General features: G+C 40.6%; 1 protein-coding gene across 1 annotated transcript in view; it reads right to left on the reverse strand.

The window, feature by feature from the left end:
- Window positions 1–8305: 8305 nt before the first annotated feature.
- Window positions 8306–19089, reverse strand: part of pskh1 (protein serine kinase H1) — a 55364-nt gene continuing 44580 nt past the window's right edge. The window contains exons 3-4 of the mRNA XM_060923935.1: window positions 8940–9024; window positions 8306–8376 (exon numbers count right to left, since the gene is read on the reverse strand). Of these exons, the coding sequence (XP_060779918.1) occupies window positions 8941–9024 (84 nt within the window). The 3' untranslated portion in view covers window positions 8306–8376; window position 8940. The remainder of the gene's footprint in view (window positions 8377–8939; window positions 9025–19089) is intronic.

The following is a 19089-nucleotide window of genomic DNA, read 5'->3' on the forward strand; positions in this document are numbered from 1 at the left end:
GGAGCCTCAGCTGCAACATTGCTAAGGGAGTTGCTGCTGGGTCTGGCGAAGCTGGTTACTCCGCTCTCCTTTCACTCCCCAGAATAAGGGTGACTCGTCACCATAAATGTTGATGACCATTTCGGTGGTTACTTTTAGTTTCTTCAAACCCCCTCCTCAAGTGGGGGTGTTTTATGTTTTGAAAATTTCTTTTTTTGCTTCTTGGACCATATTTTTAAACAGTTTCTGCATGGCAACAACATCTCGCAGATGGATTAACGCTATTCACAGACAATGTTGTTTTTTCCCACACTTCATGTTTTTCTTATTGCTACATTCTTCACTGAATTTGCCTAATAAAATGTCTTTGTAGGAATTAAATTCCTCTAATATAGCCAGATTTTCTGAGTGGCTAAACAGCACTGAACAACCACTGTCTGCCATTTTTTTTGTTTTGAAGTCTTAAAATACCCACAATCCTTTGCAGCATAGTATGACTTAAGATGGTAGGAGTCTTAACTGCTTTGTGCAACAGTATTTGTTAGACGTCTGTGCTAAGCCCGACTATACCCGCTGTCTAAGTTAGTCATAGTCTAACTTGGTGAAACTGAACACAGGTCTACTCCACTGTAGAGAGGGAAGCGCTGGCCTTAATTTTAGCTGTTCAGCATTTCAAAGTTTATTTAGGGTCATCCTCGAGACCCATTGAGGTATATACGGATCACAATCCCCTAGTCTGACTGTATGCGCAATCAAAACCAACGTGTTGTGTTGGAGCTTGATTTTACAGTAATATCCACTTAAAATTTTACATATTGGGGGAAGGGATAATGTTGTAGCAGATGCGCTATCTAGAGCTTAGTGGTTTTTTGTTTTTTTCCCTCTCCATTAATATAACATTGGGGTTTTTTTTGGGTTTTGTTCACTTTGCTTTTGTAGTCCTAGGGCCCAGGATCTACAAGTTGCTGTTTTGGTGATGGACTCTGGTAAGGGGTAGTTGGCCTGATGACTGGAGTTTGAGGTTTACTAGGGCAAACCTCTTTTTAGTGAGGGAGGTGTTATGCCCATCTATGCCCCCTTCAGGCCCAGCACTGTCAGTGCATGGGCAGGGCTGGGTCCTGGTACCTGATTACCTAATTGGGTACATTTGTAATACCAGCTGGGGCTATGAAGGGGCTGGCGCCTAGGGCTTCAGGAGGCTCTGTCAACTGGCACTACTTGCTTGCGCTCTCTCTCTCTGTGTGTCCTCAGCTTTTATTCTTCTCCCCTTGTGCCTTACTTTTTTTTTTTTTTTAATTTTGAACACAATCTTACATACTGACCTTTATTTGCATCCACTCCTGCACTTTACCCCTAGACAGTTTTTGTTTAAATAAATTTCTTAACTTTTGTCTCCCTCACTATGTGATGGTAAAGGAGTCTGCCGTTACACAGGCTTCTGAACTGAGCGCTGATAACTTGGGTCGTCCTCCTCTTTAGTCCGAATGACATGGCGTCCCTGATTTCCATAAAGAACTTCACATTTTGATTCGTCTGACCACAGAACAGTTTTCCACTTTGCCACAGTCAATTTTAAATGAGCCTTGGCCCAGAGAAGACATCTGCGCTTCTGGATCATGTTTAGATACGGCTTCTTTGAACTATAGTTTTAGCTGGCAACGGCGAATGGCACGGTGAATTGTGTTCACAGAATGTTCTCTGGAAATATTCCTGAGCCCAGTTTGTGATTTCCAATACAGAAGCATGCCTGTATGTGATGCAGTGCCGTCTAAGGGCCCGAAGATCACGGGCACCCAGTATGGTTTTCCGGCCTTGACCCTTATGCACAGAGACTCTTCCAGATTCTCTGAATCTTTTGATATTATGCACTGTAGATGATATGTTCAAACTCTTTGCAATTTTACTGTTGAACTCCTTTCTGATATTGCTCCACTATTTGTCGGCACAGAATTGGGGGGATTGGTGATCCTCTTCCCATCTTTACTTCTGAAAGCCGCTGCCACTCCAAGATGCTCTTTTTATACCCAGTCATGTTAATGACCTATTGCCAATTGACCTAATGAGTTGCAATTTGGTCCTCCAGCTGTTCCTTTTTTGTACCTTTAACTTTTCCAGCCTCTTATTGCCCCTGTCCCAACTCTTTTGAGATGTGTTGCTGTCATGAATTTTCAAATGAGCCAATATTTGGCATGAAAAGCCCAACAGCGTCTGTACTTGCTCCGCAAACTGAGGAGAGCAAGAGCCCCAGCCCCCATCATGCACACATTCTACAGAGGCACCATCGAACATCCTGACCAGCTGCATCACCATGTGGTACGGTGCCTGCACAGTGTCCTGCTGCAAGACTCTGCAGCGCATCATGAGAGCAGCTGAGAGGATCATTGGTGTCTCTCTCCCTTCCCTTATGGATATCTATAACTCCCGCCTCACCCGCAAAGCCATCAGGATTGCAGGTGACCCCACCCACCCATCTCACAGCCTCTTCAGCTTGCTGCCGTCAGGGAAGAGACTGCAGAGTCTCCGGGCCAAAACCAGCAGGCTCAAGAACAGTTTTTCACTAGGTGGTTAGGAGGCTCAACTCCCTCCCTGTTCTGCTCCCTGCCACAGATTCTGCTTGCACACACCCCTTCAGCATCTGACATCCTCAGTCTTCCCCCCCCCCCCCCCCCCAAAAAAAAAAAAAACATGCACATGCATACATCTCATCGTTCATTAACACACTGAACTCAGGGACTGCACGTCTCACTTTTACCTCGCTCATTTGCACTATTCTGCACTACCTCACCTTAATAGCTGCTAGTTTGTTTGTTCTGCTTATTTCATGTTTACCTGCTATACCTCAAGTGCCCTTGACTGTTTGGTTAACTGTACCCATTTGTATGTATGAGTGTTTAGTCTAGTTCATATCTAGTTAGGGATGCTGTGCTGCAACCTATTGACTCCCCTAGTACTAGGGGAGTCGATAGGTTGCAGTGCAAAGCACGCAACCTCTTGTTGTTCTGCGTGTTTCTTCTTTTATTATTCCTATGCAACTTTTGATTTCGAATAACTCTAACTGTACGTCTCGCACAAACAATATATCAAAACATGCGGCTCAATCGGACTCGATATGCTATTTGTTCGTTATTCTATGATTTTTGTCGCGACTATGTCGCGACAAAATTGTCAATTTTCCCCTTTCATTTCTATGGAATTAATTGAAAAACAACACACTTTCAAACATCCACTGCTCTGGCATGCTTTCACCTAGAGATGATTCAAATTCTAAAATGTAAAGAAACTTCTGTCGATCTGGCATTCAACTTTTTTGCTATGTTCTATACTTTTGGATCCGTCCCGCCTCAAACGCCATGAGCAAATCTGGAGAAATTCCGTCTTTATAATGGGTGTCTATTGCATTACACCAATGGAGCTCGTTTAGTGTAGAGGGCTTGAAAAAATAGCTCAAACTTGCTTAAACTGTGTTTTCAGCCACAAATTTCACTCTACAGACATGATTTTCTCAACTAGTAGTCACACTTGTCCTGGTTCACACAATGTGTCTACCTAACCGATAGGATTTACAGTTTTTGAATGAGAAGCCTCAAAGTGACGAGAGGGCAGCCTCGCTGCTTCATTGACTCCCATTATAAACCTGACAAAAAAAGTCACTTGTTTTTAACTCGCTCTAGTGTCCTCATTTTTCACACTATTGACAAATTACATCTGTGTTCAGGAGACCCTTGTAGCACTCACTGAATTTTGTGAATAGCTGCTTTCGTTTTCAAGTAAATCATCATTGAGGCCTGCTCCTGAGCAAAAAACTGACAAGATCTTGTGTGACTCAGTGCTCCTGCTCAGGACCGTCACCATGCCAACTGGGAGCAGAGAGGGGAGGGGCTGCTCGCTCTCTCAAACAACGCTAAGGTGATGGTATGCTGAAATTTTGGCGAAGCTAGTCGCTGAAATTTCATCACACAAGGTTATGATGCTACAATGCTAAAATAATTTTAAGGTGATGGTATGAGATTTTGGTGACAGCAGTCGCCAAAATTTTATAGTCACAAACTTCATCGTACCATTAAGGTAAGCGTACCCATTAAGCCCACCAAAATCTAAATTTCTTGATTTTCATCCATATTCACACAATGTTTTAGTGAAATGATTTGTTAAATAGTAAGATTTACCTCTCATCTCAATGCTTATTGATGAGTTGATGTGAATTTCTAAATGCACGATTAAGATATTTTAGTAAAAAAGTCAAGTCTGGCTGGGCTTAAAGGGTACCATAGGTACCCTTTAAGCCCACTTGTGTTCCTAATAAGCCCACTTCAACATTTCATAGAATGTTTAATGAAATATAAATATATCAATACATGAAATAACAATGAAAGTGTGCTGTAAACATTCTTTTTCATAAAAATGACCATCTGATCAACTGACAAACATGACAAAACACAGAACAATGAATCATTTCATCTAATTGTTTCATTTCAGGCAAGCGGATCAGCGAGCGGATTTGATCATAAGTTTGTTTGTGTACATTTTCCACCTCAGTGTAGTTGCTGAGGTAGAATGGGCCAGCTCCCACTAGGTTTGCCTTGCAAAGTATGAACTTTTTTTTTTTTCCCACATCAACTTTCTCCCTTGAAGGGAGATGGTGCGTGTTTGGGCCCCGGTCAAGAAATTTCATGACGTAAGATGTCTCACCGGGACATCCTAAAACGCTTAACGTGAAAAAGCTTAACGTAGCTTAATGTTCCGAAACAATGATCAATCATCACCAAACTTCTCATGCACATCTCTATGATGGTATAACATAGCATTATGAAGCTAGCCTAGGCTACTAACCACTAAGCTAATCACTTTTACTGGTTAAAGGGTTAAAGCATAGAGACCAACGGTAAAGGCCGCTGCTTAGTGATTGGTCAGTTCTTTGGCCAACCACAGACATTAGAGACATGTTGATGGTCCAATGACATTAAATGTCATTTGAAATTGGCGAGAACTTAAGACAGCCTGGCAGCACAGACTTGCCTCATTTGTCCCTTTCACAAACTGCAGGAGCTTGTCTTAATCGTGCGTGAAGTGACCGTGTACTTCTATCGAACATTTTTTTTTTTTATTCATTAACAGTCTTTTTAAAGGCTATTTTGAGTAGTAGGCAGTGTAGACATACATTGTCTATTGCATCCTTTTACATTACATTTGCATATTGGACAATAAAAACACTTTACATATCTTTATATTCAATTCATATTTCTTTTATTTCACATCACATCATAAAATACAAAACTGAGTCTACAATTACAGTAGATTTTTTTATTTTTTATTTTGATTCATCATTTACCTTGTCACAGTGGTAAGGTGTAAAATGTCTTTCATGCAGAAAGACGGAGTTTACCCTGGCAGAGGCAGAGACCATTCTGAGCGATGCTGAAAAGTTTAGACAGCGTTTTACATGAACCACTGTTGGAGCCAAAGGGGGGTGATGTGTACCTTTTACAAAAGTTTAAAAGAAGGACGCCCTAGCATGGATTTTCGGTTTGACCAAATGATTTGGAAGCAAAAGGGGTCAAATTTTCACAATATTAAAAAAAATACAGGGGGAAAAGTACTGAAGCGCTACTATCACATCAGAACACTTAAGCACAACAACGGGTCAGCAATGTTTAAAAAGCATGTGTACACTTTGATGGATCCCGATAATTTGGCAGCAAATTTGTATTTAGTGCACTACCTGGGGGATGAAATGGTGTATGTGCCAATGAAGCATGGGAATGTAAAAACGGAGAGGGTTTTTGTTCCATCTAAAAAGCAGGTATTCACCAATATCCTTCAGAGATCATGGGCAATTCCCATCGAAAACCTATCAATCAACCTTAACTGAAGCTTCCAATGAAAATGTGCAACACATGCCTGTAAATTGTCCACGAAACCTTAAACAGGTGCGAAACACTGTATGCCGACCAAAATAGTCAGCACATCTGTCGTGATGAACTTTGTGGTCTCCATGAATTGGCATACCAACTTCCAGGCTTTGTGTGGCACATTTCCAGTTTTCCAGACCTGCTGGTTTTTGGTGGTATGCCCGAGATGCTAGATTTGGCACGGGCCAGCTTGGAGGAGGCAGTTTCTCACAGCTACCCACAACTGATAAGTTATGACACTACTTTTCAGATGGGTGACTTTTACGTTTCAGTTGTGGCAATGAGAAGCACTGCCTTAACCAATGACCCAGTGTTTCCCATTGGATTTATGCTGCATGAACAGAAATTCATGCAGCATCATGAAATGTTTCTACAGGACATCCTAGGAAAACTTGGGATGGGCTCAAAGAAGCTAAGCAAAGTGCCTCTGGTAGTAGACAGGGAAAAGGGCATTGTTGGAGCTTTGAAAAAGACATTCCCCAATGTCAGTTTGGTCTACTGCAGGAATCATGTGTTGCGGGACATCGAATATTGGGTTAAAAAGCATGGGGGAACAAGGGACGATGTAAAGATACTCAAAGACCAAATAGACATGCTGATAGATTCGGCCAGCAAAGAGAAATTTGATCAAATTTTTTTAGGCTTGGGTGGTCAGGGTTTTTTTTTTTTTAAATTACTTTGATCAGCATTTAAATTTGGACTTGAGTGAGAATGTGGCTTCATTCTACACCCGACAGTTTGCAGCTTTCAAAAACAAGAGTCCCACTAATAACATAAGCAAGGCAATGAACAAAATGATCAAAACACAAAATGACTGGAGGGAACTTCCTGGTGACTGTATGGTCCTGTCTTTGTAGTACATGCAGTCTTACTTTTTGAATTTCAAAGAGCCAGATTGGGGTTGGGCAATTACACAGTGAAGCATGGGGTGCCTCTTGCTCCAAAAGATGTGAAGATGCCCTTGTTTATACCTTTGGAGAGCATAATAGAAAGGGTTAGGTCTGAAACCAAACAGGAACCATCCAGAATGGACATACCGTCAGCCAGCTGATTAACACAACTCTCTGGCGAAGACAGTGGTAGAGATGGGCCTTGTGAGCCTGGATTCATCTGCGGGAGTATTTGTTGTCAAAAGTCCATCAAATGAATCGGTTCACAACACCTTAAATGGCACAAAATGTTCCTGTCCTAGCTCAGGGAAGTGTTTTCATATTCCTGGTGGTGGAAATGGCTACTGGGTTTCATTTAGACAGCAAATGGACATACAGCCTTTCAATGATGCGTAAAAGGGGTAGAGGGAAAGAGACAAAATCTGGAAGAAAAAAACCCAGGACAAAAGATTTTGATTACAGTTAATCCAGCCCCAGACTCTATCATTTCAAATCTGTAGTCCAAAATTCCCTCTAGTGTTAAAACGGAGGACAAAACGCATGCTTCCTTACAGCAGGACAATATAGCAGGTCCAGAAGCAACAGCAGCATTACAGGAGAGAGCCACTTTTGGACATTGGATGCATACAGACCTCAATGAGCCAAGTTGGTCAACAGTAGCTCCCAGAAGCCAGTGTCTAGCTCCAAAGACCTGGCTTGAGGGAGAAACTATTGAGCAGGCCATTGCAAGCTACATTAGTGACTGTAAGGTGTCAGACTCTGTTCTTTGCATGCCCACCTTTGTGTACCAAATGGCCGCAGTTTCCAGCTTTGGCCCAGTTTTACAGCTGTGTGCAGCACAAAAGGCTTTGAATTTTGACCCCATCTTCATTCCCTTCAACACCGATGTGAATGGGCCTGGTTCACACTGGCTCCTTGCTGCAGCAGAGTTCAGAGAAAAAGATGTACATGTCTTCAACTCAATCCACAGCTTCAGAACAACAGAAAATGCCAGTACAATACTACTAAAGGTTGTGGCATGTATGTATACAGCAGCTGGAGAAGACTTTCAGGTGACTGACTGGACAGTTACTGATGTCATAAATGCCCCACAACAAAGCAATGGGTATGACTGCTGTGTTTTTGCCATTGTGTATGCCTGTGCAGCAATTAGCAACTCGCGCTTAGGGCCAGTTGACAGCCATAAGGCAAGACTGTGGGTTCACTCACTTGTTGAAAAGTATAAGGAAGTGCAACACGGAAGGTCAGGCCTGTCACAAAAAAAGTTGTTGTTGTGCTACAGAAGAAAAATGCAAACATATGATGCAGAAACAAGTGCCATGTGTGTTAGTGAGAGGGTATAACTCCATCAACTCAACTGACAGTGAGACCGTATGCTATTCCTCCACATGTAAGGGTGACGCTGCATACGATGAATACACTTTGTGTACTTTGTAGACGGTGGTTTCACCTTAACTGTGCAAAGCCAGCGGATTGTTTAGCAATTGCCTCCACTGACTACTACACGTCTGTGTTCAAGCTGAACAAGCTGGTGTGTAAACTGTTCACAACATGTACGTACTTTTTCTTGTGGTTATCCTCACAAAGATCTGACAAAGCTGTAAAGACAAAGAGAAAAATGTTTTTATGTAAAGTTACTGAATGAAATAATCCACTTGTTTGCGGTTAGTTAGGCTACACATAATGACAGGACAAAAGAAATCTACAGTAGTCAGGTGTCAATCTGTACAGTAGTCTGTAACACCATCTGGTCCCAGTACAAACCCCCCCCCCCCCCCCCCCCCCCCACACACACACACACACACACACACTGTGTCTGTTACTGCTGAGTAGTTTTTAAAAAAAAAAGCAGCAACCTGTTCACGTGGGCACCCAAAGGTCCACCAGTAATGAATTTGAGCGGGTATGAATAAACTGGTGATATTAGCGTTTACATTTTAGTTTAGTTCATCCCTTTATCAAAAACAAGAGTCTGTCGCTACAATAAAATGTATACTATGAGTCTGTAAAAAATGTCTAGATTAGAATTAAGTTTAACTATCAAACCAATTCATTTAGCTGTAGGCCTACGACTAATTGGCTTTGTGATTAATCTAAACCAACATTATGGGTGATTGCGACTTAAACCTTTGTTTATAAAAATGTAAAGAGAAATGTTTACCTCAGTGCCAGTCCTTTATCCAAACGCTTGACGACTTCTGACTTCTGAACTTCTCCTCTGACGATGTGAACAGCGATCTGACCATCTGAGGTAAATTGAAAGAATGAGGCACGTTAAAAGACCCTGCATGACAGCCAGTGGGAAACTGTTACTAAGCCACAGAAACTTGCAAAAAAATCCAATTGGTTGTCTACATCAAACGTTCATGTTCTTTAAGCGCATATCCAACCTGTTGATTGCTTTCACAATTTCTGTTGATTGCTTTCACAATCTTTTCCTTTGTGTCGCAGTAAAAGTTATACCGTGACAATGCATTAAACACCTACCGTGGCGTCACCGGTTCTTGTTAATCTAAGCTGCTTTTGACAGTTCTTGCATCAAATATGCATTTGAATGAAGTCTTTGTTGGTTAATTTTAGCGCTAATACATTTTTCTGAAATAAATGACACAAACTCACCAGAAACGTTTTCTAGCAAAAAACAAACTTCTAAAGCCTTGCTCAAAATACATGTGGGAAATTCCGTGTCACGTGTTCTCGAGCTATATGACGTCAGCTGAAATGGGCATGGAATTCCGTATGGTGTCCCATGCAGAACATGCCAAAAAAACCCAACGGTATTCTGGCAGCTTTATAAATGCTGATGCCATCTTTTACTCTTTGGTAAGCTCGGACCATGTCATCATGGTGCCAAGATCTTAACTGGGCAGGACGACTCGAGTTCAAGAGCTATGGAGATAGAAAAACCTCTAGTAAGGAAACATGTCACACCTTTATACACTGCAATTTTTCATGAAAATATCAAACATTTAACATGCATGTCCCAAAGAGGCACCGTAGCAGAATATATCAAGTGCACTTCTGGTTTACTTTCAGTTCTATTTTTAGCAGGTGATCACGAATGACATTTTAGCCAGCGTCCGTGACAACAGGCCTCACTTGAAGGCTTTAATTTCAATTTATTTGTACCATGTAAAAAGAATTAAGCTAGAATTGGATTCAGAAGGCTTTTACTTATTTAGGTTGGTATATATTTACCTTTTATACGTAGCATTTTCGCTATCTTCAGCAAGAAAATAGCTCCTCCACTGACGAAAACAAAAGGGCTTCCCTAATGTCAAAACGCGTCATAATCTCGCGGAAATTCCGAAAATAACGCGATAGCTTGAGAACACGTGATGCACGAGAACTGGTGACGTCACGATACAATAAATTAAATGAAGTAGATGTAGGTTAGGGTGTAATTTCGTAGGATTACAGATGTTTTCTGATGTTAAAGTAGGCTACATTAAGCTTTTTCCTTTTCGTAGGTGCAAATGGAAAGGAAAATGCTTAACGTATACTGCGTCCATAATATTTGAAATTTGGCGATGATTGATGGATGTTTTCTGACATTAAGCTGCGTTAAGCTTTCTCTATAGTGGGCGCCTATGTAGAGAAAAAAGGTTCATGTTGACTGCGTCCACAAAAATAGGATTTTGGCTTTGATTTTCATAGAGATGGGAGACGGTATGAGTAGAGATGTGCATGAGAAGTTTGATACTGATTGGTCACCGTTATGACATTAACCTACGTTAAGCTTTTTCCTCCCCATAGACGCCCATGTAAATGAAAGCTTAACGCAGACTACGTCCATAATATTTGGATTTCTGTTTTGATATTTAGTGTGTGAGTAGAGATGTGCATGAGAAGTTTGGTGGTGATTGATCATTGTTTTGGAACATTAAGCTATGTTAAGCTTTTTCACGTTAAGCGTTTTAGGATGTCCCCGTCTCACCCTCTGGTGGCGTGGACTCATTGAGGACTCGCGCTATATAATATTTATATTGTAGAGGCTCATTTGTAGTGAGACCTTGAGAAAAGTGCTATAGCTTATGCTGACGAAGTCTCTGTCCCAAAGTAACTGTTTCCACTCTGTGTCCGTGTGCCTTGCAATAAATCCACTTGAAACATCTTGAAAGTTGAACTTTAATCCTCGTTTAACAATTACAAAGGTTCTAAGAGAGTCAGATAAGAAACTGTTCGCTTCCATGGCTTCTTGAGATCTCCCCTGAGAAGCGTGAGACCGTTTTTTATATATATATTACACCTTTTTAACATAAATTGTAATTCACATCTATATGAATTCTACTTTGGCCGTTACACATATAATGCTTCAAAATGGTGCTGCTTGTAGCACTGCCCCTTTTGCCTAGCATTTGCTAGCTGTAGTTTGCATACATTTCAATGGGTGGTACCATTAAAGCCCACCTGTACAAAAGGCTAATTTATGTAAACACACAACTAAACAGGGCCTTTTATAATACATACATACATTTTAAATATCAATGTTAAACAAATCATAAAATGGTCACTATTTCTATCTAACAACTTTAACTGTTCTGCTGGAGAAGGATTAGCAACACTAGCGTTTTTTTTGAGAGGTTAGCTACTTTTGCAAGCTCACAACTCATCTTTTCATTAGGCAAGGCAAGTTTATATAGCACATTTCATACACAATGGCAGTTCAATGTGCTTTACAGAAGCAAAAACAGTAAACAATAGAGAAATAAAATTACATAATTTTATTTTTATTCTAAAACAATTAATTAAAAGAAAATAAGAATTAAACAATAGTAGAAATAAAATAATGCCAAAAAGAAACCAGCGGAATAAAATAGAATAAAATTAAAGTAAATTTAAAACATGCAGAGAAAGTAAAGATTATAAAAAATGTAAAAATAATTATTTAACAAAGCATCTGAAAACAGCTTGGTCTTAACCTAGATTTGAAGCTGCCAACAGCAGGAGCATTTTTATTGTCCTCTGGCAGTTGGTTCCATAGCTGTACTGCATAGTAGCTAAAAGCTGCTTCACCACACTGTTTTAACAACTGGTTTTAATAGTAAACTTTTCTGCTGCAATCTGGTAGATCTGATTGGGTTAGGCCGCTGCAACATATCAGAGGTAATTGGGCCCTGTACCATTTTAGAGATTTGTATACCAGCAGCAATACTTTAAAGTCAATTCTGTAGCTTACTGGAAGCCAGTGACGGGACCTTAGAATTGGAGTAATGTGTTCTTTTTGTTCGTGTGAGAACCCTCGCCGCTGCATTTTGAACCAGCTGAAGTCGTTTGATGGTCTTTTTTGGCAAGCCTGTGAAAAGGCCATTGCAGTAATCAACCCTACTAGAGATGAAGGCATGTATTAGTTTTTCCAGATCATTTTTTGACAAGTCCTCTTAGTTTGGAAATGTTTTTTAGGTGATAAAATGCCATTTTAGTGATTGCTTTCATGTGACTGTCAAAGTTTAGCTCGCTGTCAATGGAAACACCAAGATTTTTAACCATTTCTTTAGTTTTAATCCCTTTTGTGTCAATAGTGGTAATCCTGAGTCTTTCGTCTTTTTTTCCAAATAGAATTACTTCTGTTTTATGTGTTCAGCTGAAAAATTGTGACATCCAGCTATTGATTTTGATCAATACACTGGTAGAGACATTCAAGGGGGGGGCATAGTCATTAGGTGATAGAGCAAAATAAATTTGGGTATCATCTGCATAGCAGTGATACAAAATTGAATTTTTATTGATAATTTGCCCAAGTGGGAGCATATAAAGGTTGAAAAGTAATGGTCCAAGAATCGACCCCTGGGGGACACCACAGGTCAAGGGCATTGACGTTGAGGAACAATTTCCCAGGGTAACAAAAGCTATCTTTTAAGTATGATTTTAACCAATTGATAACTTTACCAGTCAATCCAACCCAGTGTTCAAGTCAGTATAGCAGTATGTTGTGATCAACAGTATCAAAAGCTGCACTGAGGTCCAGTAATACCAGGACCGATGTTTTGCCTGCATCAGTATTAAGACGTATGTCATTTATAACTTTTAATCAGCGCTGTTTCAGTGCTATGATTGGCATTAAAAGAAAATATATAATTTAAGAAGTTTTTTCAATAAAAATCAGCACATTTGCCTCTTATTTGACATATCAATATACTTACCAAAGATGTAGCTGAAAAGTGTTGAAAATTGGGGATTTCTAACAGGTTGCAAAAGTGTAAAGTTTTTCTGTGTCTTCTCGTCAGTTGTCCTGGGACTGTATACACATGGGCGGGGCTAATTCAACCATACAAAATGTTATTGGTATGCAATAAAAACACTTTGTAAAGAACAAGTTATTTAATTGAATGAAGTAACTTTTGGCAAAAAGTTTTCCTTTTTTGTAATTTGACCTCAAAGTTGAAAGTGGGCTTAAATGGTACATGGGCTTATTGGGTATGCTTACCTTATGCTTTGATGCTACAATGCTCAAATAATTTTAAGGTGATGGTATGATGAAATTTTGGTGATGCCAGTCGCCAAAATTTCATCATATGCTTTGATGCTGCAATGCTAAAATTAAGGTAATGGTATGATATTTTGGCAACACCTGTTGCCAAAATTTCATCATTTTATGCTTTGATGCTACAATGCTCAAATAATTTTAAGGTGATGGTATGATTTTGGCCACGCCAGTCGCCAAAATTATTATACCATTATGCGATGATGCTACAATGCTCAAATAATTAAGGTGATGGTATGATTTTGGCGACACCAGTCGCCAAAATTTCATAGCTGCCAATTTCATCATCCCATTGCTTTGATGCTACAATGCTAAAATAATTTTAAGGTGATGGTATGATATTTTGGTGACGCCAGTCGCCAAAATTATCACACCATTATGCTATGATGCTACCATGCTAAAATAATGCAGTTTTTTTCTCTTTGTGATTAAAATTGAGTGTTAAATATTAAGTTATTACTGAGACTATTGATTAAAAAAAGACACTGAGAAGTAGTCCTATAAACAACTTTACCAATATAAAAGATTACCCAGACTACAGAAATGCAGAAAAATGGGCTTTACTTATCCAAATGCACCTGTTGGTTCAAAAGTTAGTCCATAGAACTCACAGCGCAACATGAATGTGTGTATATGTGTGTATATATATATATATATATATATATATATATATATATATATATATATATATATATATATATATGCCTCATTTTTCATGTAAGAAAAACCTATTAATACTACTGTGCAGGCAGTCTCTCCTGAAGACTAAATTAAACTAATGAAATAAATGGCTCAGGCTTCATAGAAGAAGAAAAAAAAACAATTTGAACAGAACCTCAGTATGATGCTGAGGCTGCCTAAACAATGGAAAATAAAATACCATTTTGGCAAAAATGTTGGCATCCATTAATTTCTTGTATTAAGTTAAAAAAAAGTGCAGTCCTTCACTGTAAACATCACACACTTTCAGTAACAGAATTTAAGCCTACATAAACACTGACTCGCCCATGCAGCGTTGCCAGATACTGTTGATGTTTTCCAGCCCAAAATGTTCAAAACCCGCCAAAATGCACTTAATCGTCCAATTGGGCAGGATTCCACCCAATCTGGCAACCCTGCGCACATACTGCTTCTCTTGAACATCTACACGGAAGTAAGGCAGAAGGTAGTTTGTCGATGTCACCAACGATTGGTCAAATTTGCGGGAATGTTGCGGTGATTGGATATAATTGCAGCACCGCCCTGAATTTGCAGGGATTGGTTGAGTTGCGTTGAAGTTGCAAATCGCAACATCGCGAAACTTGGAGGGCTCGGACCATCACCACCAGGTTCGGTCGGGAGCAGACGCGCAGGTTTCATGGTGAAAGAACGGGGAGAGGTTCTTGCTTCAACAGTGATTGACCGGAACTTCTTCCAATTTAAATCTTCGAGATTTCGGCTGAGTGGATTTTTTTGGGGGGGCTGGAGGTGTGATCCGGGATTTGCAGGAAGTGAGTGAGATGGAGGGGATTGAGGAGGCAGATGAAGGTGATCTAGTATCAAGCGACTACAATGAGAGAAATGTATACTCAGGAGAATGGCAGAGGGTCAATCGAGGAAGTAAGGAAAGAAATAGAACCTAATGAGGAGAGAGGAAGGTAAAAGAAATGAAATTAGTTATCCTTAGATTCCAATCCCTGTGTACTTTAAATCCTTTAAAAGTTAGTGAGGCAGTATACAAGTTAGTAGGTGAAGTACAAACAGTCAATTTTAAGAGATGGCAATTTGATTGTGTGTAGAGATGGAGACCAGCAGCAGGGGTTAATGAAGTGTAAAACACTATTGGGGAAAGCGATAAAGCCGCAAGTGTGGGAGGAAAAGGGGAAGTGTATGGGTGATATCTGGAGTATCTACTGAGTTGACAGAGGAACAGATCCGAGTTAACATCAAAGGGGTTAAAGTAACCAAGGTGAAACGTTTGCCTATTACAAGAGATGGAGTTACAAGTCCTAGTTTGTCAGTTATGATAGCTCTGGACAAAGAGCAATTACTGGAAAGGGTTAAGATTGGGTATGTCAGTTATGCAGTACAAGCATGCATTCCTCCACCAACAAGGTACTTTAAATGCCAAAGGTTTGGGCATATTGCTGCAGCCTGTAGGGCTAAAGCCAGGTGTGCCAAGTGTGTGTGGGGGGGGGAACATGAATATGGCAAGTGTGCTGTAGGAACTAAGTGTTCTAACTGTGGAGGGGAGCACAGCGCTGCTTATAAAGGATGTGAGGCCCATAAAAGAGCAGTACAGATTCAAAACATGAGTGAAGAAGCTTACCTATGCTGATGCAATCAAAAAGAAAGTACGATCTGATGCTAAAGCAGTGTCTCTCAACCTGTGTCTCAACCTCCTACTCAGAGCTGCACAATCTTTGAATTATAAAATTTCTGAAGACACCTTGATTGTGGAGAAGAAAGTTTGTTGCCTTCATAGTGGAAGTTATCAATTGCTCAGCTCAGACAGATAGCAGAACAGAGAGAATAAAGATTATCACAAGAGCAGCAGAAAAGTATCTGCAGAGGCGATTCCAGAGTCTGTTGTGGCCCCAAGCAAAAGTGTCCAGGGGGCCCTTCTGACCAGTGTTCATCAGTATCATCTCTAGCCGCTTTATCCTGTTCTACAGGGTCGCAGGCAAGCTGGAGCCTATCCCAGCTGACTACGGGCGAAAGGCGGGGTACACCCTGGACAAGTCGCCAGGTCATCACAGGGCTGACACATGGACACACAACCATTCACACCTACGGTCAATTTAGAGTCACCAGTTAACCTAACCTGCATGTCTTTGGACTGTGGGGGGAAACCGGAGCACCTGGAGGAAACCCACGCAGACATGGGGAGAACATGCAAACTCCACACAAAGGCCCTCGCCGGCCACGGGGTTCGAACCCGGACCTTCTTGCTGTGAGGCGACAGCGCTAACCACTACACCACCGTGCCACCCTGGTAAAGAACAATAAAAACAAAAATAAGCCCTCAGGCCCCGACCAGACGCGCAGGTTGTGAACAGGCAAGGCAGGCAACTGCTTGGGGCCCCCTGAGAGTCGGGCCCAAAGGCTTTTGTTTTTTATTCTTTACCATTTGTATTTTCACATTTTGGGATTTAAAAAACTTTGGTTTCATACATTTTTCGTTGGTGTCAGATTATTTATAACATATTGGTGATGAACACTGGACAGAAGGGACCCCTGGAAATTTTTGCTTGGTGCCACAACAGACTCTAGAATCGCCTCTGGCCCTGACTCTCAGGGGGCCCCTGGGCCAGGGGGCCCCAAGCAGTTGCCTGCCTTGCCTGTTCACAAGCTGCACGTCTGAGTATCTGGATATAGGGGAATTATCCGTTGAGTCTGTAAATGCAGTATTAGCAACCAAAGTCAGCAGTCATGTGGTGGTGTTTTATAATGGTACTGTCCATATTACAGTGGAATGCCAGGAGTCTAATTGCAAATGGGGCAAGAATTTAAACAGTTTATTGAACAGCAGGCTAAACCTAATTGTATTCAAGAAATATGGTTAAAGCCATCACTTGACTTTATAATCTATGGATATGTAGCAGTACGCAAAGATGGAAGCCTAGGAACAGGTGGAGGAGTAGCCACATTTATTCAACAGGGACTTAATTACAAAGCACAAAATATAAATGAAGAAATTGAAGTAATATCAGTGGAAGTATGGGTGGGTAGAACTAAGTTTAAAAAATAATTAACTTCTATAACCCTTGTCAAAAGATTAGAAGAGATTTTTTTTTTTTTTTTTTTTTTAAGTTTGTGTGGAGGAAAATTGTAGAAATATTTTATGTGGAGACTTCAATGCTTATAACACATTATGGGGAAGCAAAAGAACAGATGATAATGGGAGTACTGTTGAGTTTATGGATGACCACAATCTAGTCTGTTTAAATGATGGAACAGGCACTAGGTTTGATCTAGTACATGGAACAGAATCAGCACTTGACCTTACCTTACTTTCAGAACGATTAGCAGGAGTCAGGTGGGGTTTACATTAGACCGTATCAGCGGATCATCAGATTAACGTTTTTAAAATGATTAGCGTGCACACAGCAACGCCAATACACGGATACGCTCGGCTCCGCAGGCATCCTGCGCTCCAAATCACTCCGCCCTGAACAGCGAGTGCCCTCTGGAGGGTGCGCACTCCAGCCCTGCGCAGCTCAGAGCGCGCGAGTGAAGTGCACGAGCAGTGATTCGGGACTGAGCCGCTGTGTGTGTGATCTCAGTGCATATCGGGCATGTGCGTCACTTACCACTTGCAAGTGGAAGGATGGCAAGCCTAAAGACAATCATAACTACACAATGGGCAGTATTTGCATCAGTATTTGCAGTATTTTCATACTTTTATACTCTTTAATGAAAGGTGATACAAGGCGGAAGTCCGTGCCGTTTTTCAGCAGTTGCGTCACATGACCAACGCCAGCGAATCAGGAAGGTGGATGTCAGTGACATTGTCCAATGACGACGCCAGCTAGAGTTCAGCACAGCGTATCCGCGTATTCTCAATGTTTACACAGCACTGGACCAGACACGATCTGGATTGAATACGTGGACCCTGGCGGATTCCCGTTTTCCGGCGTTTCCAGGCGTTTTAATGTAAACGGACAGTGCATCCACGAAGAAAACAAGACAGATACGGTCTAATGTAAACTTGGCCTCAGTCAGTGGGAAGGTTCTTCATAACCCATTAGGAAGTGATCATTACCCAATTTGGACCAAGATACAAGAGCAGAATGTTAATTTGGAAGAAAACTGGTACCTAAGATGGAAAATGAGAGGCTAACTGGGGGCTATAGAGCATGAAGGCAAGTGGCAAACTTATGGAGAGTGTCAAACTTGAGTGATGTTGAATTAGTAAATTCCATAATCAAATGTATTATGAGTCAGCAGAGGAGGTTCGGGGTGAGTCTTCTGGGATAAGAGAAAAGAAAATGGTGCCATGGTGGTCAGATGAATGTAAAAAAGTGGTCAAAGCCAGAAATAAAGCATTTAGAATGGTGAAATCTAATCATTCCTTCAATAATTTAATTCTATATAAAAAGGCATAGTCTCAAGCTAAGAGTAATAAGGGAAACTAAGAGGAATTACTGGAGGAGTTTCTGTAATATTGGATCAGAAGTCAAGGTCTCCAAGATATGGGGAATGATCAGAAAGATGGGAGGAATAAGAAGGGATTTCTCTTTACCAGTAATTAAAGATGGTGATGGTGAAGCAGTAAATAATGATGAAAAAGCAGAGATGCTTGCTAGGGCCTTTGTTAAAGTGCATAGCTCTAAAAACTTAACAAAAGAGTTATTATGGAGAACAAAAATGATTGAAGATAATGGAAACGTATTAGGAAAGATATGAGGGCGCACTTGATGATGATGATGATTTTACATTATTTTAACTGAAAAGGGCATTAGTGGGTGTTAAATACGTCTCTAGGTAAAGAGAATTTGTTACAAAATGATTGAACAATTATCTGATGTGGCTAAAATGTGGGGGTTTTTTGTTTTAAAAAGTTGTATAATAAAATTTGGGAGCAAGGTAAGCTGCCTTCTAGCTGGAAACATTCAGTAGTGGTACCTATAGCTAAACCAGGTAAGGATAAAGCAGAGGTCAAAAGCTATAGGCCTATAGCACTAACATCTAATCTTTAAGTTAATGGAAAGGATGATAACTAAGAGGTTAGTATAAGATTGGAAAGTCTTTTCTCTCCACATCAAAGTGGGTTTAGAAATTGCCGTACTACTATGGATCCAATAATCTGCCTAGAAAATAAAATTAGGAAAGCTCAAGTAGAGGT

The sequence above is a fragment of the Neoarius graeffei genome, chromosome 6 (genome assembly GCF_027579695.1).
Source record: "Neoarius graeffei isolate fNeoGra1 chromosome 6, fNeoGra1.pri, whole genome shotgun sequence".
NCBI lineage: Eukaryota > Metazoa > Chordata > Actinopteri > Siluriformes > Ariidae > Neoarius > Neoarius graeffei.